The sequence below is a fragment of the Typha latifolia genome, chromosome 8, assembly GCF_019914945.1.
Source record: "Typha latifolia isolate L0001 chromosome 8, TyphaL0001v2, whole genome shotgun sequence".
Classification (NCBI taxonomy): Eukaryota; Viridiplantae; Streptophyta; class Magnoliopsida; order Poales; family Typhaceae; genus Typha; species Typha latifolia.
In genome coordinates this window covers 10,623,652-10,650,365 of record NC_133093.1, presented here as the reverse complement: position 1 = coordinate 10,650,365, position 26,714 = coordinate 10,623,652, and the positions used below count along the sequence as shown (strand labels likewise).

The window sequence follows — 26,714 nt, the reverse complement described above, 5'->3', positions numbered from 1 at the left end:
CAAAGGGTAGCACAGGGCCACCTCATCACTTTCCCGAAGAATCGGAGCCGGTTATTGCGTAATTAAACCCACATCCAGCTCTAATCTCGAACGAATAACCTCCAAACTCTCAGATTAGTTTACACGTATCGTGTAATTAGTGTCTCATTAGCGCACCCTGGTATGTTCACCCGGATCGACGCCCAATGGCGAAACGCCGAAACCTCGTAGACTCGGGTGTCGAGATGGGTTATCGGAAACCGCGTGCGTTTAGTAAGTAGAAAAAGGGAATGGAAATAAAGAACTCACCCACGCGCCTCGCGGTGCTAAATATATAGATAAATGAAAATAAAAGAAACCCAAGACTAAAGCAAAGGACACAACTCTCCCTCTCTCTCTCTCTCTCTCTCTCTCTCTCTCTCTCTCTCTCTCTCTCGTTCGAGAAAATCCCAAACTTGTCGATATGCTTCCCAATCTGCTAATCTAGTCTTCCACGCCCTTCGCTCGCTCTCTCTCTCTCTCTAGTTATTGATTTGGTTATGGATCGCTCCCGGTAGAGTAGCTTCGAGCTCGGGGAGTGATGGGAGACCTCTGGTTGTTACTGCTTGTGGCATTTGGATTCGTCTTTGGAAACATTGGCGCCAGCGAGGGCGATGCCGATCCGCTCTATTTGTAAGCCCCCGATTGCATTCATGTTTCTAGTTCAAATTAAGTTACATATTCCATATATGTGAATTATCGAGAATTTGTTTCAATCAGAGAGGGAAGGAAGGGATGCGATGTACTTATTTTTTTTTAGAAAAGGTTGATATTTAGATTATTTAGCAATTTAGCATCTGATACTTGTCGAGTTAAGAGAAGTCTAAGAAGATGTATCTGAAAGCAATGGCCTTGGGATTGCTAGTACTGAGTACAATTATGACTGTCGTACTATTGGTTGTTATTGGTCCAGGTTGGATGCACTATGTATGGGACCTTTGTTGATCCTATTTAGGGCCTGTTCGGAGTCGGAGAGTTCTTGTGGTATGTGTAGAACTTGCATATGAATTTTGAAGTTCAATACTTGGCGAAGCTTAATTTGCCAAAGAATTCACAAGAATTTGTTTCATGAAAAAATAGTTCTTAGCAACTCTGTACCGCCATGCTGGGTTTGGACTGCCACACTATAATCACATCAACTGTCGGACCTAGATATTTTCTAATTCGTTTACACCCTGCCAAATTGATCGAGATATTTATGACAGAGTAGTAGTTTCATACTTCTGTTTTTAATTTGTCTGATGTAAGAGCACTTCTAATATAGGGATAATTGTACTGATATTCCTACATTCGTAAGAAAGTAGTCATATGGTTATTCAGACGGGCATATTATTAGTTCATTGCTAGGGATGGAACTTCTGAATATATATTTAATAAATATTCAACATTAGTTTGATGACTGGTGTAAATTAGACAAGTAAGACTGGCCATCAGAAAACTCAAGGAACCTGAGTTGCTTTTCGCACCCACAACTGTGGAATTTCATTATTTCCTAGCATTAATATTGTCATCTAAGTATCTAACCCATGCTTGTTAATGTTGAAATTGTTTGACTTGTCCATAAGAGGTTTCAGCTAAACAGATGATAATTGATTTGAAACCAGATCGAAACTAGAGTGAAAAACCTTATTTTGCCCGATTTTGGTAGCTTGGTAGTTCCAGTCGATTTCGATTTTGGCTTGTTTGAGCCAAACCAGTCTGAACTCTGAAAACTTTTTGTAGGCCAAGCTGTTGAAATATTTAATATTTATGATTTTGAAGTTACCATGGGGCATGGGCAATCACTGTACTCGGTATAATGGTAGTGTAAAAAGATCTTTCTACTGTCAAATATCCTATGAGGTCGAATACAAATAATATGCCGATTTATCCTAGTTATGTATATTCAGTTGCCATTAACTTTTCATTCTTGGGTTGTGTGCTGTAATGGAGAAATACAGTTCACACCTAGGAATTGTGGTCCGCATATTATAGCAAGGATCGCTTCATAATTCTTGAATAATAATCAGATTTTAGGCTTGTTAAGACCTCTTTCTCTGTTTGCTTATTTGCATATGTGATGAGCATTTAATCACATATCTGTTGACATGTCAACATTTCTTTGGATGCCAGAGCCTGCATTGACCAATGTGAAAAGACAGGATCCATTAAAGACAGCTCTATTCAGCAGTGCCAGGTTTTACCTGATGGCTTACCTGGGAAAAATCCATGGTACAAGCAAGAGCCATTGTACTTGCGCTGGAAAGAATGGAACTGTAAGAATGAATGTCAATACCATTGTATGATGCAACGGGCTAAAGAAAGAGAAGCACTTGGTCTAAAGCCTGTTAAGTATCACAGGAAATGGCCTTTCAAGCGTGTTTTTGTGTTTCAGGTGATTCATTACTTTGCTGTATGCCATATTTTCCTGACATGTTGAGCTTATGCAGTCTAAATTTCCCTGTCTATACGAAATTCTTATTAATCTACCTCCTACAGGAGCCTCTGTCTGCTGCCCTCTCTGCATTGACTCTTTTGGTGCAATTTAATGGATGGCTTTCTTTTTTCCTCCTGGTTAATTACAAGTTGCCTCTTCAGCCTCAAAGTCGTCGGACATACTATGAATTCACTGGTTTATGGCACATTTACGGCCTATTGGCAATGAATGCCTGGTTCTGGAGCTCTATATATCATAGTCAGTAAGAATATTCACTTTTATTTCTTGATGACTATTCTCATCTTTTCCCATGGGATTATCTTTCCATTATAAGTATTCACTTTATTTATTTATCTACTACAGAGATTCTGATTTGACAGAGAAGTTGGACTATTCATCTTCTGTAGCTTTCCTTGGGTGCTCCCTCATTCTGGCCATTCTGAGAACATTTAACGTGAAGGACGAGGCTTCTAGAGTTATGGTTGCAGCTCCATTGCTGGCATTTTTGACAACACATATACTGTATCTTAACTTCTATGAATTTGACTATGGTGAGTTCTCTGCCATGGAAAACAACGACTGATAGTTGCTGCACAGGAAAATATCTTAGTTTAATTTTAGACACATATTTGCAACTTTCTTTTCCTTCTTTTCTTGGTTTAAAAAGCTGATAAGTATCTACTTATATTTGGAAATTGCAGTATAATAAGCAATGCTAGATTCTTTTTTTCCCTTGAATTATGTCAAATTAGCTTGTCCTGAAACATTTACCACCTTTCTTTAGTGCTCTGTTCTTTAGTGTGAAAAGTCAGCTTAGTTTTGAGTGTGGAGTTTAGTTTCTTGTAATATAGGGTTAAAAACTAGCACCAGAAAGGGCTTTTGTTTGCCTTCTATTCCCGTATATAACAGTAACATGGAAATGAAAAATGGGCCACAGATTATAATATTAGATTCATTAAGAAATTTTCCTCATGCGATGAAGAATGATCTGTTCATATCTTCTCATGCTTGCAGATTTTATATTTTCAATATCTATATACAAATATCTGCTTTCTTACACATGATTTTTCACCCTTATCAGGGTTAAATAAGAAGGTTTGCATCGCCTTAAGCGTAGCTCAAGTTCTCCTGTGGGCAGTGTGGGCAATCATAACCCGTCATCCTTCAAGGTTCAAGCTGTGGGCAATTGCGATTGGAGGTGTTCTTACCATTCTCCTGGAGATCTATGACTTTCCTCCTTACATGGGATATGTCGATGCCCATGCACTCGGCCGTCTCGCCGCTGTTCCTCTATCATATCTCTGGTGGAGCTTCATCAAGCAAGACGCAGAGATTCACACCTCAGCCATCATCAAGAAAATGAGGTAGAAGCTGCACAAGGAGCCTCTCGAGTTCTCTTTGCAGGGTATTTATCAAAATGATTATTCCTGCATTCAATCTCATTGTTAATATTTCATCTCTCTTCCACTTTGGGATCATGTCATGTCCTTTTCTTCTTCACTTTTTTCTTCTTCTTTTTTTTTAATTTCAGAATTGCTGGTTTCTATTTCCAGCAACTGGATTATCTTGTAACTTTCTTTTTTGGCTGTACTTAGATTTGTTTTAGCTGTTGTATGCTTTCTTTTTTATAATGTACACTCTTCTCCTCTTTAACCTGCTGTAGAAGGCTTGTAAAATGTCCCGAAGAATTCCTATCAGCCACTGGAAAAGAACTTTTTAGTAATTACTAATGGTACACCCATTATGAGTTCCAATTTGCCAAGTAACTTATATAAATCTACAGGTACTGTTTTCGCTCCTTGTTACTACTTACTGGTCAGCATACATGTTGACTGTAACTCTCTGGAAGTCAGTCTCTTGCAAACAGGATGTCAACTCTGTTTAAGTCTTAAGATATATATATCAGTTTAAGCAATAACGTTATACTTCTTCATACAGTGGTACCTAATACTCGATCACCAACTTAAGCATCATTATCAATTCAGTATCCTGCCGTAAAATATCTAATCATCCAGTAACACAAAAATTAAAGGTAAAAAGGCATGCTTTAACAAAATCTATTTTATTGCGTAAACTTATGCATATAAGTATACAAGATAACACGAATCATTATTTAGTTAATTTCTCCATCAAACCAAAGGAGTTTTCTCTCCCTCCTGTTCTCTGGATCCTTGTTTCTGCCTCACATGACTAATTTGAATCTGTTCCCTGAAAATGGGATCCTTGTATTCTGGAAGAAGCTTCAAAACAATCCCCATAGCTATTAGTAAGAGACCAGAAACATGCTGCTCAGTCAAAGGCTTTGTGAATATCAAATAAGATAGCAGAAGTGTGACAGCCTTCCTCGCCGTTGTTATCTATACAATATATACAAGTATAGATCGTAATGAGCCATATATATGTTATAAATGACCGCATATTTTGGCATTAGAACATATGATCAAGATTCATGAGAGATGAAGAACATACCATGGCAGTGTTTGCTGCCCCAAAGATGGCAATGAGAGAAAGAACAGAGACCTGACCGACGAAGGTGGCCATCGCTTCGAAAACCAAGACAGCATAGACATATAAATGCTGCATTTAGAAACACTAATGTCTAGTTTATTTTTAGACTCTAACAATAACAAATAGAAGCCAGCACTACTGCCGGTAATCAAAGAAGATTGAGAAAGAAGGAATTTCAGTAAAGTTGCTAGTATTCCGAGCAACTTGCCTGAATTGTTATTTACCTGAGAACAAGAATTCCATGCTCTGATGAGCTCCCCGGTGAAGATTACAGGAGGAATCAGGAAAGGTAGCCCCACAACTGTTGAACAAAACAACATCTCCATCTACGAAAAATAGTATCACACCTTCAATGTGACCCTTTCCTCAAATTAATCAACCTCAAAAATAAGAACACCACCACATGCATGCCATAATGGCCTGGCTATAAGTAAAAGGATTGTGAATCACCTGTGATGTTTCGGGATTCATGGTAAAAATGGCTTCCTGGAGATTCCCAAGAAAGGAATCCATTACTAGAGCTCCCGACACCATGACCACACCGATAAAACTAAAATTGGGTGATGTCTGGGCATCTGCTAGTGTAAAGAGGATGAGGCCCACAACAAGTAGAACTGCAGAAATATACTCGTGGATTGGATATTTTCGTCTTAGACCAGGAATAAATGCCCCCATGACCATTACTGGCAGTACCTGGATTCCCGCAAAGAACTCAATTAGTATGAGTCGGTACATACCATTCCATAAGGAAAGAATAATGAAAAGGAGGAAAAAGAGTTCCTTCGGCTCAGAAATTTCGACAATCCAAAATTAGTCTCCTAAACTTTTAGACTATATATAAAGGTGGATAAGGCATTAGGTAGTTCTACGAATGTAGCTTGATTATTCTTGCTTTTGTTCATACAAATCGACTTTGTAAATGTGGTCACTTCCAGTTATAATAGCCCCCAAGAATTAATACGAGAAGTATACCATAAACAAGCATTCGTCTATGCATAGATCCTGACTCTGATAATTTCCAAGATAAGATCAAAACCAGGATTAAAAAATGCAACCTTTGTGGATTTGAACATGAGCTGTGCAGGGTAATTGAGGAAAGCCAGGGAGCCCTTGGTGAGGCCATGAGATCCCATGAGCACCGCCGACAACTTCACGTATGTCTTCCAGGGATTCACCATCTGCTTCGGAGTGAAGCCCTGCAGGTATATGAGACCCAAATACACGAAACCCTGCACAAAGGTGAAGTACCAACCATAGCTGCAAGCACAATAGAATCAATATATTCCTTCAAAATTTTGGAGAAAAGAGTATAATTAAAGATCATATGGAAGAATCATAGAGGTTTTACCTGAATTGGAGTCGATTATAAACATATTCCTGGAAGACGGACAAAAAAAATTTAGCAGAATTACATATAATGGCAGTAAAATTCCCATCTGTAGATACAATTTCGAGACACAAGCAGCAAGAACCGAGAGGAAAAGATTGAATCCATACTGTAAGGAAAACCAAAAATATTAGATTTTTCCAATGCCAGACAAGAAGAAACAAATACCTCGCAAAGGCCATTAATGATGTAGCCGAAGAAGAATCCGGAGGAGCATATCATGAACTGCTGCCACTTGGGCCTCTCCGTTAATGAAATCCCAAACAGAGCCCTCCCCTGCTCCTCCCCTGCCCTCATCTCTCTCTCTCTCTCTCTCTCTCTCAAACGAAGAAGGCAAACAAAACTTACACTAAAACCACACAAAACCCAATAAAAGAAGTGCTAAGAAGTTCACAAAAGGATAGTAGCAGTAGAAGAAGAAGGAAAGAATCCAAGAGGGGGCCCTAAATGGAAAGAGAAAGGAGAGGCATTAGAGAAGGGATTCCCTAACAAAACTCATATTCTTAATGCAATAGATAGCAAGTCATGCGTTTCCCTCGCTTCTCCTCTCTCCGCTCCCGCTTTTGATGAGAGGAAAGATGCGAGGCGAGGACTCGTGGGATGGCTAAGGAGACGTAGGACGGGAAAACGAGTAGATGACGGGAAAAGTCGGGGTGAGAATAGCAGTTGAGACGATGGGTTCCCTTCGGGAATCTACACAGTGGCACTTGCGCTGCGCTAGGCCTGGAGCAACTTGCGGCTCTGCCACGTGGACGCTTACATGCGTAGCTAACCATTCCCGCTTGCGCTCCTCCGCGGTACATGTTGAATTAACGTGGACCGCGCTTTTTAAGATTTCGGTTCGTTGATCCTATTAAACTGACCGGCTGTAAATTGATCCCCAGAATTTCGTGTACATATAAACCCCTCAAAAGCTTCTTAATTGTTGTAAACCTTTCTAAGTACATATCCTTCGAAACCAAATAAATATTCTTCTAATTACTTTTTTTAAAGGTCATACGATAAGGCATTATTTTATTCGAGACTAAGCCCCAAACTCGATTAGTTAGTCTTATTTCTTAATTTTAATTTTTAAAAAATAATTTTAATTAAATATAAAAATAATAATAAAATGTTAGATTACTAAACTAGTTTAAATCAGTGGGGATACCTAAACTCAAAACAAACCAGTCCTAAAATCAGAACCACTTAATAGGTTTAAAAAATAAATATATTCATAATTAAGAGCAATGTGTGTAAAACATAGCAGAGAAGTTTTTCCTCTTTTTAATGTCAAGTGGAACAAAGTATAACTACGATTTAATTTTTTCGGGTATTCATGTAAAAAAATAAAAATTTAAGATCGGGTTTGTTTTGAGTTTAGAAACCCCTCTAAATTAGTTTAGGAACTCCTAAACTGGTGCGGCAATTTATCTTTTCATCTTTTTTATATCTAATTAAATTTACTCTTTAAAAAATTAAAACTAATTAATTAAATTTAGGATTTAGTCTCAAGTCAAACAAGGTCTTACAATGCTGCTGGAGAGAAGGGTATAAGTGTAAAAACATTTAATCGAAATAAATCCAGTATTTATAAGGAATCCCTTATTTATTAGAGATGAATGAAGTAATTCCTGTTGGTTTACTTGTTAGCGTTTCCCTGTGGCAGATGTATCGGAAATGTTACCTCTAATAGTTGAAGAGTTAAAGGTGGGGGACCCAAGAAGATTCGATAGGGCAAGTAATTACGTTGTAATAAAAGCTAGCAATTATACCAGTGAAAAGAATATCTCTGTCTGTCATGGAGAGAGAGAGAGAGAGAGAGACCAAACCAGTGGAACCAAAGAGTTTTAGTAAAAATTAGAGTTTTTTTAGGTTTAAAATTTAAACTAAGAAACTATTAATTTATCTGTGATATTAATAATTCTATTATATGAGTAAATATGATTAGAAGATAATAGAAGTGTATTTATTTTAAATTTAAAGAATCTGATCCAGTGAGTAAATTTAATGGAAGGAGGATAACTATTCTGATATTTTAATATTTATTATAGTGAAAAACTTCTCTCTAAATTTGGTTTAAATTATATTTTATTTCTATTTAACTAACGAAAAAATATTTCTGAAATAGCATAATAATTGTGATGGCAACTATGATATTTTCATAATGTAATAATAATTATAATATTTTAAAAGTTTTCAGCGATAAATATGTAAAAATATTAAAGCCAGAAGCATGAGTTTTAATTATTTTATTCGTCATGTACAGTAGGCATTTAAGAGCTTCCAAATCTAATAATAACATTTCTAAACCCGGATTTCTATGGTCAGCTGATGTGGCATGACATTGGCGGATTGAATCCGTTCTTCGAGGAAATTGGAAATTATTATAAGCAAGAGATGTTATCAAAAGCAGTTCATAGAATTTTTTTTAAGGTATCTTTAAGGTGGAGAAAAGCTTCTAAAACTTCTTCCGGGATACGTTTCATCGATCAGGTTGAAGTACTTCGGAGTGAAGTCACTATTTTGGGCTGGGTTGCTTTACAAAGCCCGGCCCAAATCCAGGATTGTTACGAAATTTAAACGTTTGACACATCTAATCACACCGATATTAAACGTAGCTCCTACTCAAAATTGACTCGAAAAATTAATGTCCATCTAGGATCCACAATCAAAGTCTAAGCTAACTGACCAAACTCCTCTTATTTAAATTCGCATCGAGTTTGATCGAGCAAGAGTGGCTTGTTTTATTTTAGCACATTAGCAGTAAGCCCCCTAGAAACTGTATATATTCCTCCGCGCGGCATATACAGGCACCTAAAAGGAAATTAGTCCCGCTTTAATTCTTTGTTAACCAATTAGTTAACACCGACCAAGATTTCGCTGACCAATTCCTCCACGAGCGAATCCAACACGAGGCCCTCCAAATCCGAACCTAATTCCCCTTTTTCCTCCTCGAAGCATCTCCACCGTCCGTTCTTCTCCATCTCGATGATCTCCATCTCCCCACTGTTGCCGTCTCGTAACTCCCAGCAGCATCCCTCACCGTTGATCCACTCCCTCGCGGCTTCCAATAATCCGGTCGGCGTACCGCAGGTGGATCTCTCGTGATCCGTGCAGGAGAGCCGTTCCGTGAAGAAGTCTACTAGAAGCTTCTCCAAGCTTTCGTCCGGGCCAATCGCTGTGGCGGACTTCAGAATCCCGAGTAGGCCCCATGCCATCCCCTCCGTCGATTCCTCTTCCACGTCCTCGTGATCTCCGCCGTCTGATGATGCCACGTGGTCGTCACAGGTGGCAAAGCGTTCCTCGAGGTCCACGGGTGCCAGCTGAGCGAGGCTATCGAACCGTCTGATCTTTTGCAGCAGCTGTAGCTTTGTTCCTGTAACCGCAATTAGCACGCAATTAATTAATTACTAATTAGTGTACTAGCTAGTAAAGGACAGAGTAATTAAAGGTTGGATTTGGCTTTTACTAAGCACAACGCAGCTGTAAGGATTTGTTTCTACTACGAACACGTGAAGGATTTTTGATCAGGTATATATAATTTCTCACAAAGAAGCCAAGAAGAATTTTTATTGCGTTCGTTGGGTAGTCCTTCTCTGGACTGTCCTCAACGCTGAGGTTAAGGTCCAACGACAAAAGGAGAGGAGATTCCAAAAACCAATACGTCTATCTCTCTCTCTCTCTCTCTCTATTTCTTTTACCTTTTCTATTCTTCCTTTTAAGATGCCTTTATTTCAATTGCCAATAGTTATAAACTAATTAATCCAAAAGATTTTATAAGATAAAAAGCCACGTACTCTCGATACGAGCATTGGCATGGCGGAAGGAAGGGGAGGCAGTAGTGGTGGTAGCCTCCTCGTCGTCGTCCTCGTCTTCGAAAGGGAAGTCCATCACGGAGACTGGGCTCAGCTGCTCCTTCTCCTCCTCCGAGGGGCATTCTAGTAATTCTCCCTACATTGTACGAATACAATTAACGACAGTTAGTTTTTACTACGCGGTACAAGTAACAATACTTTTCAAAGAGAAGTACGAGATACCCAATAATAATGCCAAGAAAGGTACGGTTCGAAAATAAAAGAGAGGAGAGCACGCGTGGTCGCCGAATCCGCTTTTTACGGGGGAGGGGGAGGGGGAGGGGGTGGCGTTTGGTTTTATCGCATTAACAAACGCACACGAGTCCAATAAAAATATCAAATTAAACTGAAGCTCATCTATAAGAGTTAGAACGGCCAAGAAATTATTATTGGCGGTAGGTATAGGAGGAAGTGGATACTTTTTCCAATACCACGTAGATATACCAAAATATTTCCTCGCTATTCGACAAATTGCATTGATGGGCCAACATTGCAAATTAATATGCTCAACTACTCAATATCTTTTTCATGAACATGACACAACCACTTTGTCCCCTCTTTATTCCTCGCATTCCCTCCTCAATATTAGAACAAATAAATGGTAATAATAAGAGTTTTTCTTTTTCTTTTTTGTTTTTTTTTGTGTCTCTCCTCATTTAAGTTTCGTATGACTTATATCATTTGATACATGAACTTAGCAAGCGACGCACCAAAGTAGATTAGGCTAAATTAATTGCATTAAGAAATAAAAAAAGATCTTACCTTTTGATCTCGGTGGCCGGTGGCCTTTTCCACGGATTCATCGCCGACCTTGCTCGCCGTTGAGTTAGTGTTCCCGCACGGGCTTCGAGGCGGCGAGCTCTCCTTCTCGGAGCTAGCGATGGACGAGGGCAAGAAATCGGATCCGGAGTAATCCGAATCCGACCAGCTGCTACAACTACTAACCACGGGAGAAGGGCACTCGAACGATGGCCGTTCCCCGATCCCCTCCTCGATCTCGTCGTCCTCCTTCGCTCGCTTGTTCCAGAAACTTCCCTTGAGCCGCTTCGAGAAGCTTCTGGAAAAGGACCCCTCCTGATTAGATCCGACAGCGGTGGAGGAGGAGAAGGGGAGGAGCTTGAGCTTAATCGCGGCGGAGATCCTCGTGAGAGCCCCCTTGGATCGGGTTCGGATCCTCCCTCCGCCGCCGCGGAGCTCCGCGTCGATAAGGTGGCGCACGGTAGCCGCGTCGGCTAGCCGGGGGTAGCATCGGAAACCATCACAGGACTCCGAATAAGAGTCGAGCGCGAGGTAATCCTTAAGCATCAGTGGTTTCTCCGCCATCGTTGTGTCAGTGAGTTACTCTGCTTGATAGCTAGAAAGTGAGAAAATGGGAAGTGAGGTGTAGTACTGAAGCGGGAAGTGGGTGGGAGAGTGTATTTTAAAGGGGAGAGTGGGGGAGGTTAAAACTTAAAACGAAGGGGAGAGGTAGCTTCGAAGGCGGAGATCTCCAGGTAAGTAATCTGGGAGACAGAGGAGGTAAAAAAATAATAGCAGAGATGCCATGTCGCAGGAGAAGAAGAGGAGGGAGAGAGAGAGAGAGAGAGAGAGAGAGAGAGAGAGAGAGAGAGAGGGAGGCTGGGGGGAGGCGCAGGGATGCTTCTCTATAGTCTGCACTATACGTGGGTTGGATTTTTATACCAGAGAGGAAGTGAAACAGAGGGAGTTGTAAATTGTAAACTTGTCGTAGATTCTTCTAATAAGACTAATTTTGGACTGATGGCGGAGTCGAATGTCGGGCGTGACCACTTTCGATTTGACGCATCCGAACTGTTACTTTCATAATTTCTTTCTGCCTATTTTTTGACCGAACTAATATCCTCCTAAATTTTATTTATTAAAATAAATTAGACTTAAAAATTAATATCAAAAGAATCTACATTATTAGCGCTGTCATTAATTTAGATAAGCAAAAAATATAATTAATTTAGCGTATATAAGTTTAAATTAATGAAATAAAATATTGATTTATCAGCAGTTTATTAATATAAACTATTAAACTTATGAGCGATTTACGTGGATGTTTATTTTAATTTTTATATTGCATGCGGACAGATTTTATTAAGTTATTTTCTTATTTAAGATTTTATTAAAAGTTATGATATACTCTTTTTAGTATTGAGTCTAGAGTGCGATATAATTTTTGTAAATAAAGTTTGAGAGAGGTATAGTGCGGTAAAAAAAAAGTTCTTATTAATTTTGAATTTGTCGTTTAGCTGGGGGAAGGGGTGATCCACGTGGCAGTACAAAAGTGGGAGGCGGGCACGTGTGGTTGGTGCGTGGAGATTTGAGAAGGAGGGCGGAGTCCGTGATCGGGATCCGATGTTCCGCATTTGATGAGGAGGGGTAAGGGCGTGGAGTCCGTGCACTCGTAGTGTCGTCTTCGTTTTCCGGACAAATAGACCGACTTTAGCGGTCATCCGATGTTCCATCTCGCACAGGAAACACGCTTACATGGCAGGCGACGTGTCACAGCACACCCTTTTGTCGACTCAAATCGTTTCCGACAAATAAGGGCAGCAAATCTCATGCACGGTACGAGCCGGATTCTGAGAGGGGGCAGGACGGGCATTCAAACTCGTCAGATGAATAGTTGACAGCTGTGCACGTTCCTGGCTTACCGTCTTGCATTTAAGCACCCACATTATTTGTCGGCAAAACTTAACCCCAATCTAATTACCAGACTTGGGCCTATCGGATCGGGTCTATTTCAAAAAGGTTAGGCTAAACTCGATCCGCTCGTGCAAGATTGAATCACTCATTAGTCATTACAAACACGTGCTAGATAATATAATTGGTCGACAGACCAACAAAGGAAGCAACAGGAAATCCAACCTATGGCAATGCGTTACCGTTGCCCCCGCGGTCGGAGGAATGGCTCCCATACTACTGAGTCCTAACCTATTTCGATAGCACCCTTGCCTTTAGATCACGTGGCTCTGAAACGTGCAACCATCTTATTCATAAATGAGATTTTTTTTGAAAAAAAAATCCCTAATTTCTCCTAAATTATTAGCTAGGACGGGTAAAAAAAAAATTATATATATATATATATATATATATGGTGTCATAAATAAGATTTTGATCTTTTGTATAGTTAAATGGATCTCCGTGATGGAAAAAATCGTGATTAATTTATTAGTAGTACGGCATCTTATTTTTTATCTCAACTAATGGTCAAATGGGATGAGTTAAAGTACAGGGAGTCGCACTTTCCTTGTTCTTTCTTCTTCCTTCATGATCCATAGAGTTCTATCTATCTATCTATCTATATTGTAAGTCATAATATACCAACAAATGCACAAGAATTAATGCTTAGATTAATCCGAGACGAAGTGAAAAAATATTAACTCACAATCTACTCAAAATTTAAGTTGTTAAAAAAAAAAATTTATATTTTAAGATACTTTGAGACATTAGAAAAGTGAATTTATTTTAAAATGGGTGGAGTTTTTATATTTTAAATAATAAATGAGTTTGATAGAATTCGAACTCAATACTTTTGCTCTTAATTTATCTCCAACTGTTCAAATCGAGTTTCTCTTGGAGATATCAAGATACCTAGTGCTTAAATACGAGGAAAAGTGAGAGTATAGAATATGAAAACTGATAATTTTTAATTGCTTAAGCTTTTAGAAAATTTCATAGTTACCAAAAACTTACACTTAACTAGTGGTGCCTTAAATCATAGCCACATGTGTTGCTGCTAATATTTTGTACACCAGTGAACCAACTTGTTTCAGATAATCAAATAATAATAATAATCAAACCAACTTGCACCTATTGCAGATTGAGAAGCTTTCGAAATTGCCAAAGATTCTCTTTTATCGTATTGCCCTTTACCTTTGTGCAATTTCTTCCGGTGATTTGATCATTATATATATTGTAACTTTGAGTTTACCACTACATATATCACATAGAGAATATTCAAATTAACTACTCCAAATCACGAATTCTTTCCATTTCAGATCTATCATGAAAAATTGTAACTTCCTAGGAGATTCTACCACACACTACTATTATAGTAAAACACAAAAATATAAAAACATAAATTAAAAAAGTTTAAACACAAATAATTTAATTTGAAAAAATACACCAATCCAAACTTAGGTTGAAATCAAACACAAAATAATTATAGCAATGACAAAAAAGCATTCATATCACTTGTCAATTTTTACAACTCAATTTGTAATAATTTTGTTTGGTAGACCCCATAATTCAATGATTTTCATAATCTATTCTCAATATCCATGACGCTTGAGGTTGGTACTTCTATGACTATCAATATATAGTTCTTTTGGATTCAATATGAATACAATGTGTAAAATCTCGATTTAGCATGTTCCATTGAAAAGCCGAGAGATGACCTCCAATATTTATCTGAAGTCATAGGCGATCTTTAAAGTCTTTTAAATAATAACAATGATAGCTTCCTAGGATTAGGTTCAGACTCCTCCATATAGAGTAAAAAATTATACTTAAAAGAAAAATCATCGAGATAACAATATAAGTCGTAGATCTGTGCTAGCATTCTATAGCAAGCAGGATGCTTGCAAATGTCCCAACTTAAAAAGTTTATAATCTCGAGTCTGTTTGCATTGCATTTGAACCATCTTGTGAACACCTAGATCAAAAACAGTCTCTGTATACCTAAATGCCAACTATTGTATTTGAAACACTTCTTCAAACGGATGAAACCTCATAAAACTGGGTCAACACAAATTGTTTCTCATTTAATTTACTTTTATCTTTTACCTTTAGTTTTTACTTTATTTTTCTTTGTCACCTTCATAACATTCGTGCATATACTCATATAAAATTTCTAGACATATTTATATATTTAAAATGTTTTAAAATACATTGTTAATTACATAAAAATCTTACATACCAGTCTGGTGATTTTGATCATAAATGCTATCATCTATAATTTCCAGACTTTGATGGCTCTTATTATGGTTGTTGCATTTATATACAGTGAGTTAATTGAACTAAAACGACAGTATCCAATGAATATAATTAAGCTTGTATGAGTCCAAGGTACATGTTAATATTCCATGCAGTACTACCTTAATTACGTCACGACAACTACTGAAATCTTGTCGAGCTGCTTGTGCTGACTGGTGGGGGAGAGAGGGAGGGAGAAACACTATGTGGTACTGAATTAATTATTGAAATTTTCGCATTCAAATTTGAAATAATTTTGCGAGATTGCATGGATAAATATGCGAAATGCTCCAAATTAAGTAGGAAGTCTCAAATGAGGTAAAGAAGTTAGCCAAGCAAACAGCAGTACTATAGAAGCTAAGTAGCAATAGCCACAGTCGATATTACAACCGATAGCTGATAAAATTCCAGCTATTCCTCCTTCTAGCTACTACTTATTCTCCTCACCTCACAATCTTATGCAATCTACGGGTAACTCCACAGACTACTTGCCGCATCCGAAGCTTCCGACGAGTCATCCGACGCGGCCGGGCTCAGTCTCGGCGGACTCATCATTAACCCCTCGGCCATGTTCATCAACAACTGCGGCATGTCAAATATCTCCTCCTCGTCCATAAAACTCAATACCTTCTCCTTCTCCTCTCCCGCAGCACGTGCTGCTACTGCTGAGGAGGCGGCGGCGGCGACTCTCCTCTCCTCCGCTCTCGCCTCCGACCGCGATGCCATAGCCGCCGCGGCCGCCGCGGCGCGTATGTCATGAGGCGAGGCCGACGCCGGCGTCGGCCGCGACGCAATCGCACCAGGGAAGTTGAGAACGGCGTCGCCGCCGCGCAAGGCTAGTGCTGCCACGTCGTACGCCACCGCCGCCATCTCGGCCGTCGGATACGTGCCGAGCCAGATGCGGCTCGTCTTTCGCGGCTCCCGGATCTCCGACACCCACTTGCCGCTCCGGCAACGCACCCCGCGGTAATTGGAGGCACCGGCCGCCGGCTTTTCCCCAAGTCCGCTTGGCTCTCCAATGGGTGAGGTCGGCTCGGAGGTACGAGGGGAGGGTAGTTGAGGTGGTTGGATTTGCGGAGTGGACTGCACGTGCTGAGGATGGTGCACGTGTAAATTGTCGTCAGCCATCAACCTATCCCAACTGGGTAATATAAACCCCAAGTCTATACGTGTACATAGATAGATATATATATATCTAGTCTAAGAATCTAAGAAGATCTATCTATATATATATATATATACATATATATATATATATGTATATATATATATATGGAGGAGTGCTTACAAATCGAGCAGGGAAGAGGAGAGTAGCGTGGGGTTTTCGCGGGAAATAAGTGTTGGTGAAACGCGCTTTGAGTGCTTCGCTAGGAATTAGCTGTTACCCAGAGAGAGGGAAAAAAAAATCGCCCACTTTTGAGCTGTGACAAATCCACATCCACGTGTCTAATCTTCGGAGATTAGAATCATAATATGCCAAGTGGGAGAGGAAATTTCGGTTAGAAAGTTGCTAAAGTATGTCTTAAGTGGATTAGGATATTCTAATTACAATAAGTTTGACTTATACGGTGGTCAGAGGAGTTACTGGTCGAAGTGGATGTTGGTGAATCTTTTAATTGGTTTTAATTGCGGTTGTTTAAGATAGCGTAAGATTAGGGATCGAAGACACGTATATAAGATGATATAAAATAGTAATTATAACATCTTTTTTCGTTAAAAAATGTAAGTGGCAGTCACGTGCTCATATTTAGGCTTTACAATGGCCATTTTACTCTTATTTTATATTCTTATGTAACTTTATTATTCTGGAAAATAATTATCAAATAAAATTAAGAAAATTTAAAAAAAGAAGAAATAAGCCGTTATCTCATAATTTTATCCCATTTTTTTATTATTCTTTTTACAACTAAATACACAACAAGACATTAAATTTTTTTTTATTATAAAATAAATTCTCATTAATTTTATCTCAATTCGGTCTTTTCTTCTTCTTATCATGCGACTAAACTGGCGAAGTTTCCAAAGAAGAATCGAGGAAGTAGGTAACTCAAAAGCCCCGTTAAAAAAATGGATTAATTAGCTGTCCATTAACCGTGTTAACTTTTTACCATCACAATCCACAGAATAAGCCTCGTTGGCCTTGGAATCCGATGAGTAAAATCCTCCGAGCCAAGACAAGAAAGAAAGAGACATGCATGACAAACTTATTTCCTGCTTGCCAGCTTTCAAAATCCTCTGTTTAGGGGTGCTCAAGAAGCCACGCCAAGGCCATCAATATCTAATAATCCGATAAAATTTTTTTTATCTGGCTCAGATTAAGCTTTATTCGAGCTCAATCCGGCTTAAGTTTGTAACATCCTATTGCAAGCCGTAGATAATAGATTGTTTATTAGGACTTAAACTTGTCCGCCCACAATTGGCACGCTCATATTTATTATATTTCAATTTATTAAATTCTTATTTTAGTTCTTTAAATTCATGTTTTATTTTCTTAAATTTCGTTAACACATTCAAATGGTCAATATAAAACTATGCAACAGTAAAACAAGTCGAAATGGACTCAATATGAAAAGCATGCGGCAGTCGAAAATTTAGGTAAGATTAGAAAATGGCCAATTTATATATTTATTTATTTTTCTTCTAAAAAGTAATTATATGAGAGACCAATTTTGTAATTTAACCCCCAAATATATTTTATCTTATTTTTAATAAAATTTTAAATCAAGCTTAGCCGACCAATTAGGCCTGACAGGCTATCCACCAGAATAGAGTGGGCAAAGCCATGTCTAGACCGAAGCCCGATTTTATTTTGGATCAGACCAAGCCCAGCCATATTCATAAGCATCATATATCTATTAATTTTTTATTTAAAGAATAATCATATCTGGATAATTTAAAATATTATCCATTTCACATTGGCCCTATGATTTAGTTCACCATGTGACAATTTTTAGATGTTTTGAGAACCACTTTACTCTTCCTAGATACTTTTCAAGTCTAGTCTGGTTGGATTCAGCTCAATTTGAGCTCACTTCCAATGTCAACCAATTCTACTAGACCCAAACTCGACCCAACCCAATTTTTCTTCTTCTTCTTCTTTTTTTCCAAAGACTAGACCTGCATAGTATCAACTCGGCCGGGATCAAGCACCATATCATATGTAAACAATCAGATTAGGGTTGGGCTTAGACCTGATCCGCTCCACTAATATTAAATATTTGTTCTATAACATCAAATAGGAGAGTATATTAAATAAATATGATAGATATAAAATTTATATATACTAAGTTAATTATGCTAGGTCAATCCCAAACCCGACCCAATTATAGATTGGACCTTGTAATTTAAACTTGGCCCAACCCAATGAACTGAAACTCCTTGACCGGATTATACGCATGCTCGGGCCTAGTGGCAATATGGTCATTTCCTATTTTTAGTCTATTCCATAGAGAGCGACAGATATTAAGTAGTTTAGAAGACCAAAAAATATGTATATAAAAGATTAATTTTAGAAGCTTTGAGGAACCTAATCCTACGATCTATGCAATTTTTTTAAGGTGTGATTGAACAATTCAGGACCGTCAAATGTGTGTGATTGTTGCGCGGATAAGAAATATTCTACCAATTACCTGCTGACCCAATTCCTATGATATGAGATTAGGGTTCAGTAAGTAATCAAGCAGACATGGGTCTTTTGGGCCGTATTGTGGGCCGAGCTAGATCACATTTATTCCTCGAAAACCGCAGCCTGATCTTGATTGGATCCTGAGTTAATCTTAGTCAACCGTGACCGGAGGAGTATCACGTGGACGGTGGACATGAGATCTGAATCTCCAAAGCCCAAATGAGACTCCGCAAGCAATAAGAAAATTTAATTATTATTATTATTATTATGAGCGTCTTTCTTTAGTGTAATTTAAACGCACGTTAACCCCAATTCCTCCTGTCTCTCTGTGTCAATTAATCATTCTTCAATGAGGTAAGCTCGTATAATATATAAAAAGATATTCTGTGAAAGTATATACTTATTTAACTAGAAAGAGGGTCATTTAAGTCAATTTATATTATCTCTATTAACAGTATTTATATTTACCGTCCACTCAAAAGTGCAAGAAAGTATAGTAATACAATATAAGATTTAGGAGGTAAAATATATTTTCTCAGATACATATCAACTTTTTTTTGTAGTGACCTGCCTCTTTTTATATTTTAATCTAGAGATATATGAATATAATACATTGTCACTTTTAAGATATTTTTTTTTATCATTCATGAGCTGAAAATTAGATATAGACTGAATAAAGTGTCAACCCTTTTTAGATACAGGAGTACTTATGTTCTACCAAACTTTTAGCTGCATAGTCTAAGCTTTAAACCGTATACGTCATCGAATAATTGCTTTGAACTAAACGCAGCTTGCTTCAAGACATCGTGCTACCAAGCTAACCGTACCGTCAAATTATCAATCGAATCAAGCTAAGTCACCAAACTACCAAACAATCTTTAGGGTTGGAATCGAACCTATAACTTTCTTAATCATAAAAAATGTACCTACTAATTCTACTATAGTTGATTGGTAACTTTAATATACATGACCCACCAGGTGGGTTAAGTACTCAAAGGATGATCCCTACTCTTTACCAAATTTGATTTATACAAATGCCCACCAACTTTTCCGATCCACTTCTTAAAGAATCTCATAATCATGCTAATAATTGAAACTAGAGATCACTGCAGTTAGCCCTTTTGAACTATCAAAACTAAGAACTCAAGAGATTTATATAGTAAAGAAAGTGGATATGAAATTATTATACCACCAAATATTACTTGCAAAGATAAATCATGATTCAGTGAAGCAGTGGTAGTTAGGTGGTGGAGAGCATGTCAGGTGTTCTAGAAGGCTCATTAATAATATGAGAAAAAAACACATATAATTGTGCGTTATATATGTATATATGGTGAGTTAATATAACCCGTGCTTGAGAAGTATATCATAAATTATAGTGCTGGTTTCGTCCCACTTAGAGGCCACGAGTCCAAGACATTTTGTTCCCCTAATGCATCTCCCATACTTTTGTTGGCCAAGTGGGCCACTTTATGACACATTAGCTTGAGACTTGAGAGGGATGGCATTTGAAATCGCCATTAAAGTCTTCTAGAATATCGAGCCCTAACGCAATGAAAAATAATACTATAGTATTTATAATATGCCTGCTTTGTAGTAGTCTTAATCATAGTCTCGAATACCTTTGCGAATTTTTAAAGTTTTATTTTTCATGAAAAAGAAAAAGGAGCAGCAATGGCTACAGTAGCGCTAGGACCCAATCTACGTTGAGAGAGATGGTATATGGAGTCGCAATTAAAGTTACTTATCTTCTAGATCGTAATGAAAGACAAATTTCACTTCACCGTTGTATTGGAGTCAAGATTATCCATGATGTTAACATGGAAAAGGAATAAATTTATTCTAGAATAAGTCTATTTATTATAGTGTAGTAATTAAACAATAACTTACCTAGTATAGTAATTTATCATTCTCTCCTATTTTATTCTATCTACTTTAAAAAATAATAATAATAACTCATAATTATTATTTTCCTTATAGATTAAATAACACTTAATTACACATCACTTTAGTTACACGTAAAATTTTCTCTCTCCAATATCTCTTCTCTTAAATACCAGTCATTTCAGCTACAATTTAGATTATAGTGCATGGTTATTTTTATATGGAGTGTGTCTTATGACATCTCGCATTACCCCGTAATATCTCTTTATATTCTCTGGTGCATAATTATTTTATATAGAGTACGAGCTTATAATCTCGTATTAACCAACATTATCTCTTTATATTCTTTAGTGCGTGGTTATTTTATATATAGTGCAGGTTTATAACTACGTAATACCCTGCATAACCTTATAGTACATGATTATTTTCTCATATTGCAGGTATATCGAGTACTCTAAGTTCGCAATTCGCTCCTACTTTAGCATGAACTCAAGAGTATTTTTATTATTTTATTTAATATATCACCAATTTTTAATATAATTTTATTATTCTTCAACACTTTAATAACAACTTTATATCATGTCAAATATAATTATTACTATTTATATAAAATATTGAACTAAATATTAGAATAAGTTATACTAATATTAAGCTTAAAAGATGTTAAGCGTAAGTACATCAATTTTCTCATAAATTAAATATACCACGGATATTCTTGAATTAAATGCTTCTCTTTTCACTATTATAATTAATTAATATTATATGACATCACAGAAGGAGAAGATGGCACGCAACAAATCTATTATTTAAATGTTCAAATATCTAAAATAATTTTGAACTACACGCATTGAACATATATGAGGCTGGAAAGTTCACAACATTTAATCACCATTCGCCAACCTCTTACGACCCTTTCAATAACCCGATTACTTAATGCTTCTGTGAGTGGAAAAATAATATAGTGATGTAAATAATATATTGGATTGAAATGCTCCTCCTACTACTTAGTAGCTGAGGAATATGATGGATAAGTAAAAGAAGCACCAACTTGTCCACTTGGTTTATTTCAATACTATTTAATATTCTATACAAGGAGTCTAATTAAGCCTTTTTCTAGTAGTGTCCGATTATATACGAGTATTTATTGATTGCTCGATCCTCAACGATCATGAGAGGAGCCTATCCTCTTTGACCTCTCCCTTATCTAAAGATCTTAAACTATGTTATCTTGACTTAGATTGACTTTGTAGAGCTAATCCAGTGCATTATTAGAAGAATTAAGGGGTCTTTTTTAATGTATATTCTCGTATACTCTTCTAAAGTTGATATTTCCATAAATATTCATCTGATTATTTTTTCAAGTTAAGTCTCAAAGAAAAATTTATGATAACTAGAATAAAGATAGTTTCACTTTTTTTTTTGTCAAAATTTTTAATTTTAAATATTCAGTTAACTCCAAAGAATATTCATGAAACAATAAAAATTTTAAGAGTATACATATAAAAATATATACATATAACTATCAAATTTAGAAAACATACAAATAAATATGATTTTTTGAGGGTATATATGAAAAAAAAACACTGGAATTAAAATCTATGAATTAAAATATTCATAGATTTCTGGACTTGAATCATCGTAATTACCTCAAAAAGTTAGTCCATCATTCATCTACCTTGGTCTTTTGCTTAATTATATGTTTTAAGATTCTAAATATACATTTAAATCAATTAATTAAAATTCAATTTTATAAAATTATTAACTGTGACTCATGAAAAAGGATCAACCAAACTGCGTTTTTCTTTTCTCAGATATCCTATTTATCTCTCTTTTTGCCCGATCATGAGATGATAGGCTAATTTATAGATTAGATAATAGTACTCTCTGATATTTAAGAAATAAACTCAAGTTATGTATATATTATGCTTCTGCATATAAAATATATTATTCATAAAGAATATTGAATCCATGGTCTCTAACGTAGGTTTCTACAACCTATAAATTTCTAACATAATATTCTGTTTTGCTACTTTTCACCAAAATCTTCAACCTATGGTAGTTTTCTTATGATAAAATAAAATAAAAAGTGGGTAACTATGAGGGCACTAGAGAAAGAGGTAGTTGATAAGTCTTGAGCGTGGGCCAGGAGCATATCATACAGTAAAAGAAGATTGCTATCAAATATAGCCGCCAAGGACTCCAATTCTTTTATTAGTTTATGTAGAGGAATGAAACAAGGGTTCCAAATTGAGTCTTGTTGAATTGGCACTAGGAGATTTGAAGCCAGGATTAACATTTCCTTGCTCATTGAGATATGTATGTATCTTAGTCAATAAACAAGAAGTTTTCAGAAGATAGTAGCTTCGTCAACTTGAACGACTCTTCACATGCCCTTTATGTGGTCTGTCAACAAATATTTGTTATAATACGAATTCATGCAACCTTTTTGGAATCCCTATTTTTAGTCGTTGGGGCTCTTCTCTCCCCTTGCCTATTGGGTCAATTGGAGGCGAGCTTCCAAGCGAGCTCGTCTTAAAAGTGAATAATCACCTCCTAGGTCTACCTTGGTGGGCTTTATAAAAGAAGCAGAATTGTTGAATTTCAAGAGAGAGGCCGGCCCTCCTTGAAACAATGGAGGCTCCTTCCCCAGTGAACTTTGATATATTTTTTGTAAACTTATCCAATATAATTCTATTGTCTATTCTTTCTCTTCTTTGTTCTCCTTTTATCTCCACTCCTCTTTAGAAATAAATTTTAATTAATTTATTACTATTTTTTCTAAATAAAAAATAAAATAAAATTTACAAGAAGATATATGCACTTCTTCGTATCACAAAAATTGCAGTTGTTAGGGTGGACTTCGTCTTGAGCTCCTCATTAGGTTCTCTGATATGTGTGGGCTGTCGGTATAGCATCTTCCATTCCACCTTGGCTGCTTGAAGTGTCGGATTGCGTGAGGCTCTTCATTTCCTTAATCGACGCAAGATCACGTACCTTATTATCGAAATCGACTCGCTCCTCCTTGTTAATATTTTAAAAGGTGGAGTCTGACGTTTTAGGCATTTGCTTGCATATCTTATATGTTGTTTCTTTCTTATTTTTGCACCACATTTACATCGAGGTTAATCAGTCAGTTGATTGGCTCATAAATTACGGTATAAATATGGCTCTCAATTGTAATTAGGAGGGGGTTTTTCTCCGTCAGCTTATATCTCTTTGGGCTACCAATGTCAGTGGCGCTTATTATAATCGGAGAAGTCGATTAATACACTTGTCCTTTTTAAAAAGAAAAAGAAAAAAAAAAAACTGCAGCCACTTATATTTGAAGTGGACCAAATTCTTACGGTTGAGGGAAGAAGAAGGTCTTCCGCTCGCCGAGTCGGAGAATCCGTATATTTGCCGCTTTGTCGCTCCGCTTCCGTATCAATAACCGGGCACTGCACTGCTTCTTTACATAGCTTATCAGCCGCTGCCTAAATTTGTCGCTTCCTGGTCCAATTTCACTTTCACTTCCACTTCTTACCTAACGAATGAGTGCCTTTTTAAAACATGCAGGGGCAGTTCGGTCATATCATTCCCAAACCTTTTTCTTTTGTCTTTATAAAAGTCGTCGAAGTCCCTCGCCCACCACCACTTAGCAATTTCCATTACCAAACCCTTCATCTTCTCGCCCCCCCTCACCCAATTCCCCCCAAATCTCACCACCACCATGGCTTGCTCTCCTTCTCTCCGCCTCCCCACACCTCTCTCCCCGACCAAGAATCCACGGAGCAGCCCCTCTCCCTCCTCCCCCTCCTCGGTCATTGTCTTCGCCTCCAAGATCAACGGGTCTTCCGGCCAGATCAAGATCAACGGGTACCCCAGCCAGATCAAGATCAACGGATCCCCCTCCCCCGGCCAGATCAAGGTCAACGACACCCAACCCCTCCGCGTCGCCTTCCAGGGCTCCCCGGGCGCCTACAGCGAGTTCGCCGCCAAGACGGCCTGCCCCGACTGCTCCACCATCCCCTGCCGCGCCTTCTCCGACGCCATCTCTGCCGTGGAGCGTGACCTCGCCGACCGCGCCATCCTCCCGGTGGAGAGCACCATGGAAGGCACCGCCCTCCGCAACTACGATCTCCTTCTCCGCCACGACCTCCGTATAGTTCAAGAGATCAACCTCTTCGTCCACTACTGCCTCCTCGCCATGCCCGGCGTCCGCCCCGCCGAGCTCCGCCGCGTGATCAGCCACCCCATGGCCCTCGCCCACTGCGGCCGCGCCCTCTCCCAGCTCGGCCTCCACCGCGAGCCCGTCGAGGACACGGCCGGCGCCGTCGAGATGCTCCGCTCCCAAAGCCTCCTCGACACCGCCGCCATCGCCAGCCCCCGCGCCGCCCTCCTCTACGGTCTCGATGTACTCGCCCATGGCCTCCAGGACGAGTCCTGGAACGTCACCCGCTTCCTCATGCTCTCTAAATCCCCTCCGCCTTCCTCCTCCCCACCTCTCCACAACCCCAAGACCAGCATGGTCATCGCCCACCGCGGCGGCTCCATGATGGTCCTCCTCAAGGTCCTCTCCGCCTTCTCCTCCCGCAACGTCAACCTCACCAAGCTCGAGGTCATCAACTCCTCCAACCAGGGCGAGGCGCCGGTGATGATCCTCGATGTCCGCGGGAGGGGATCCTTAAGGGCGTTTCCCCATGTCTTATATGTCGATTTCGAAGGCTCCGTGGATGAACTAAATGTGAAAGACGCCATCGATGAGATCTCGAGCTTCTCCGTCTTCGTTAGGATCTTAGGATGCTACGCCGGCGATCGTAATATCTACGACCTGCAATGATACTAGTACTGCTACTACTACTACTTCTTTCCGGGTTAGCTTCTCGTTTTTGTACAAAATAATGCCGAGATATCTCTATTTCCATATGTATCGCTGTAAAATTATATTGGTTAATGAAACTTGTTAAGCTGCTCTGTAGCCAAGATTCCATCCTTCTTTCTTTTCTTTTTTCTCGATCAATTTATCTTAATTAGATCGAGCAGGAATCTGGAATCGGATCTCATGGAGATGAGAGAATCTTTTATTCGCAATTATTGATCTTCGTAGTTGATTACAATGGGATTGGGGCCTACTTAAACCGCACTATTTGATCATATGCAAGTAAACACTATTCTAATGACTAAATTAAGCCCCAGCAGCGATAAAGTGGGAGATTAAGTAGTCTCATTTGTTATGCTAGCGATCCGAAAGAGTGATGGGCAGCCGATTTCCAAACGGCCACAAACAAATTCAATAGGATAATAAGAGATTATGATAATTTAAATATTAGCAAAGTTAATACTAATATTAAGTGGGAATTTTACAATTAAATTTACGTGATTCGACGATATGTTTATGTCCAAAGGCGGTGCAAAATTTCAAACCACTAATCCAATGCAAATACAAATGATTTTTTCCTCTCTATTCTCTCTCAAAAGAGGAGTGCTCTCCTTATGCAAAAGTCTCACCACCACAAACCCTAAAGCTAAACTTATTTATTTATAGGGTTGATTTGAGACTAAAGGCCGTTTAAACAGATGAACGGCGTTCGAACGCCTATGCATTGATGGTAACACATTTCGTAAGCCATTCGAATAGGTGGATGACATTCGAATACTCGTGCACCGTTGCAAACACAAAATTGTTTGAACCGGTGGACGACGTTTGTACGCCGATGATAACACGTTTGAACGTCGTTGGTAACACGTCTGAATACTGTGACCTTTCAAACTCTCGGCTATTCTAACGTCTACCAATTTGTTATGCGAAATAGGACAGCGAAAGTAAATCCTCAATCAAACACTAACAATCACAATGGAATAGTAATGGACAAATGCAATTCAAATAAGAAAAATCACAAATATGATGTTAAGAATAGAGAAATCCAGAAATTAATCTAACCATGAATAAGTAACTCTAAATGCAAGTAATCACAGAGAAAAGAAAGAGATATGAGATTTTACACGATTCGACGATGTGCCTATGTCCACGAGCAATGTGCTTATGTCCACGGGCGATGCAAATATTCGATGCACTAT

At 38.3% G+C, this 26,714-nt stretch overlaps 5 protein-coding genes across 5 annotated transcripts; 2 read left to right on the top strand and 3 right to left on the bottom strand.

Moving 5' to 3' along the window:
• Positions 1 to 311: 311 nt before the first annotated feature.
• LOC140793443 (uncharacterized) lies at positions 312 to 4,188 on the top strand. The gene is made up of 5 exons (XM_073144921.1): positions 312 to 651; positions 2,131 to 2,392; positions 2,497 to 2,696; positions 2,798 to 2,985; positions 3,516 to 4,188. The coding sequence occupies exons 1-5, from the start codon at positions 560 to 562 to the stop codon at positions 3,800 to 3,802; spliced, it is 1,029 nt and encodes a 342-aa protein (XP_073001022.1). The 5' UTR covers positions 312 to 559; the 3' UTR covers positions 3,803 to 4,188.
• Positions 4,189 to 4,480: 292 nt separating this feature from the next.
• Positions 4,481 to 6,909, bottom strand: LOC140793442 (UDP-galactose/UDP-glucose transporter 4-like). The gene is made up of 7 exons (XM_073144920.1): positions 6,498 to 6,909; positions 6,291 to 6,319; positions 5,998 to 6,199; positions 5,393 to 5,635; positions 5,167 to 5,268; positions 4,904 to 5,011; positions 4,481 to 4,791 (listed from the first exon to the last, which is right to left on the bottom strand). Exons 1-7 carry the CDS (start codon positions 6,624 to 6,626, stop codon positions 4,564 to 4,566), a joined length of 1,041 nt encoding a protein of 346 aa, XP_073001021.1. The 5' UTR covers positions 6,627 to 6,909; the 3' UTR covers positions 4,481 to 4,563.
• Positions 6,910 to 8,987: 2,078 nt separating this feature from the next.
• On the bottom strand, positions 8,988 to 11,934 carry LOC140793441 (uncharacterized). Its single transcript, XM_073144919.1, has 3 exons — positions 10,928 to 11,934; positions 10,109 to 10,262; positions 8,988 to 9,687 (listed from the first exon to the last, which is right to left on the bottom strand). Exons 1-3 carry the CDS (start codon positions 11,486 to 11,488, stop codon positions 9,167 to 9,169), a joined length of 1,236 nt encoding a protein of 411 aa, XP_073001020.1. The 5' UTR covers positions 11,489 to 11,934; the 3' UTR covers positions 8,988 to 9,166.
• Positions 11,935 to 15,475: 3,541 nt separating this feature from the next.
• Positions 15,476 to 16,387, bottom strand: LOC140793227 (ethylene-responsive transcription factor ERF027-like). Its single transcript, XM_073144594.1, has one exon. The coding sequence runs from the start codon at positions 16,274 to 16,276 to the stop codon at positions 15,614 to 15,616; it is 663 nt and encodes a 220-aa protein (XP_073000695.1). The 5' UTR covers positions 16,277 to 16,387; the 3' UTR covers positions 15,476 to 15,613.
• Positions 16,388 to 24,277: 7,890 nt separating this feature from the next.
• LOC140793795 (arogenate dehydratase 1-like) lies at positions 24,278 to 25,619 on the top strand. Its single transcript, XM_073145495.1, has one exon. The coding sequence runs from the start codon at positions 24,367 to 24,369 to the stop codon at positions 25,474 to 25,476; it is 1,110 nt and encodes a 369-aa protein (XP_073001596.1). The 5' UTR covers positions 24,278 to 24,366; the 3' UTR covers positions 25,477 to 25,619.
• The last annotated feature ends 1,095 nt before the right edge of the window (positions 25,620 to 26,714 follow it).

Bases quoted from the DNA above. Each gene is read 5' to 3' on its own strand.
- LOC140793443 (XM_073144921.1), top strand. From the start codon at position 560: ATGGGAGACCTCTGGTTGTTACTGCTTGTGGCATTTGGATTCGTCTTT. The intron at 2,393-2,496 runs GTGATTCATTAC...TACCTCCTACAG, and splicing joins AGCGTGTTTTTGTGTTTCAG to GAGCCTCTGTCTGCTGCCCT. The intron at 2,986-3,515 runs GTGAGTTCTCTG...CACCCTTATCAG, and splicing joins CTTCTATGAATTTGACTATG to GGTTAAATAAGAAGGTTTGC.
- LOC140793442 (XM_073144920.1), bottom strand. From the start codon at position 6,626: ATGAGGGCAGGGGAGGAGCAGGGGAGGGCTCTGTTTGGGATTTCATTA. The intron at 5,012-5,166 runs GTAAATAACAAT...TTCTAAATGCAG, and splicing joins CATGGAATTCTTGTTCTCAG to CATTTATATGTCTATGCTGT. The intron at 4,792-4,903 runs GTATGTTCTTCA...TATATTGTATAG, and splicing joins GGGCAGCAAACACTGCCATG to ATAACAACGGCGAGGAAGGC.
- LOC140793441 (XM_073144919.1), bottom strand. From the start codon at position 11,488: ATGGCGGAGAAACCACTGATGCTTAAGGATTACCTCGCGCTCGACTCT. The intron at 10,263-10,927 runs GTAAGATCTTTT...CGTACAATGTAG, and splicing joins CCGGCCACCGAGATCAAAAG to GGAGAATTACTAGAATGCCC. The intron at 9,688-10,108 runs GTACGTGGCTTT...TTGCGGTTACAG, and splicing joins TGCCAATGCTCGTATCGAGA to GAACAAAGCTACAGCTGCTG.
- LOC140793227 (XM_073144594.1), bottom strand. From the start codon at position 16,276: ATGGCTGACGACAATTTACACGTGCACCATCCTCAGCACGTGCAGTCC.
- LOC140793795 (XM_073145495.1), top strand. From the start codon at position 24,367: ATGGCTTGCTCTCCTTCTCTCCGCCTCCCCACACCTCTCTCCCCGACC.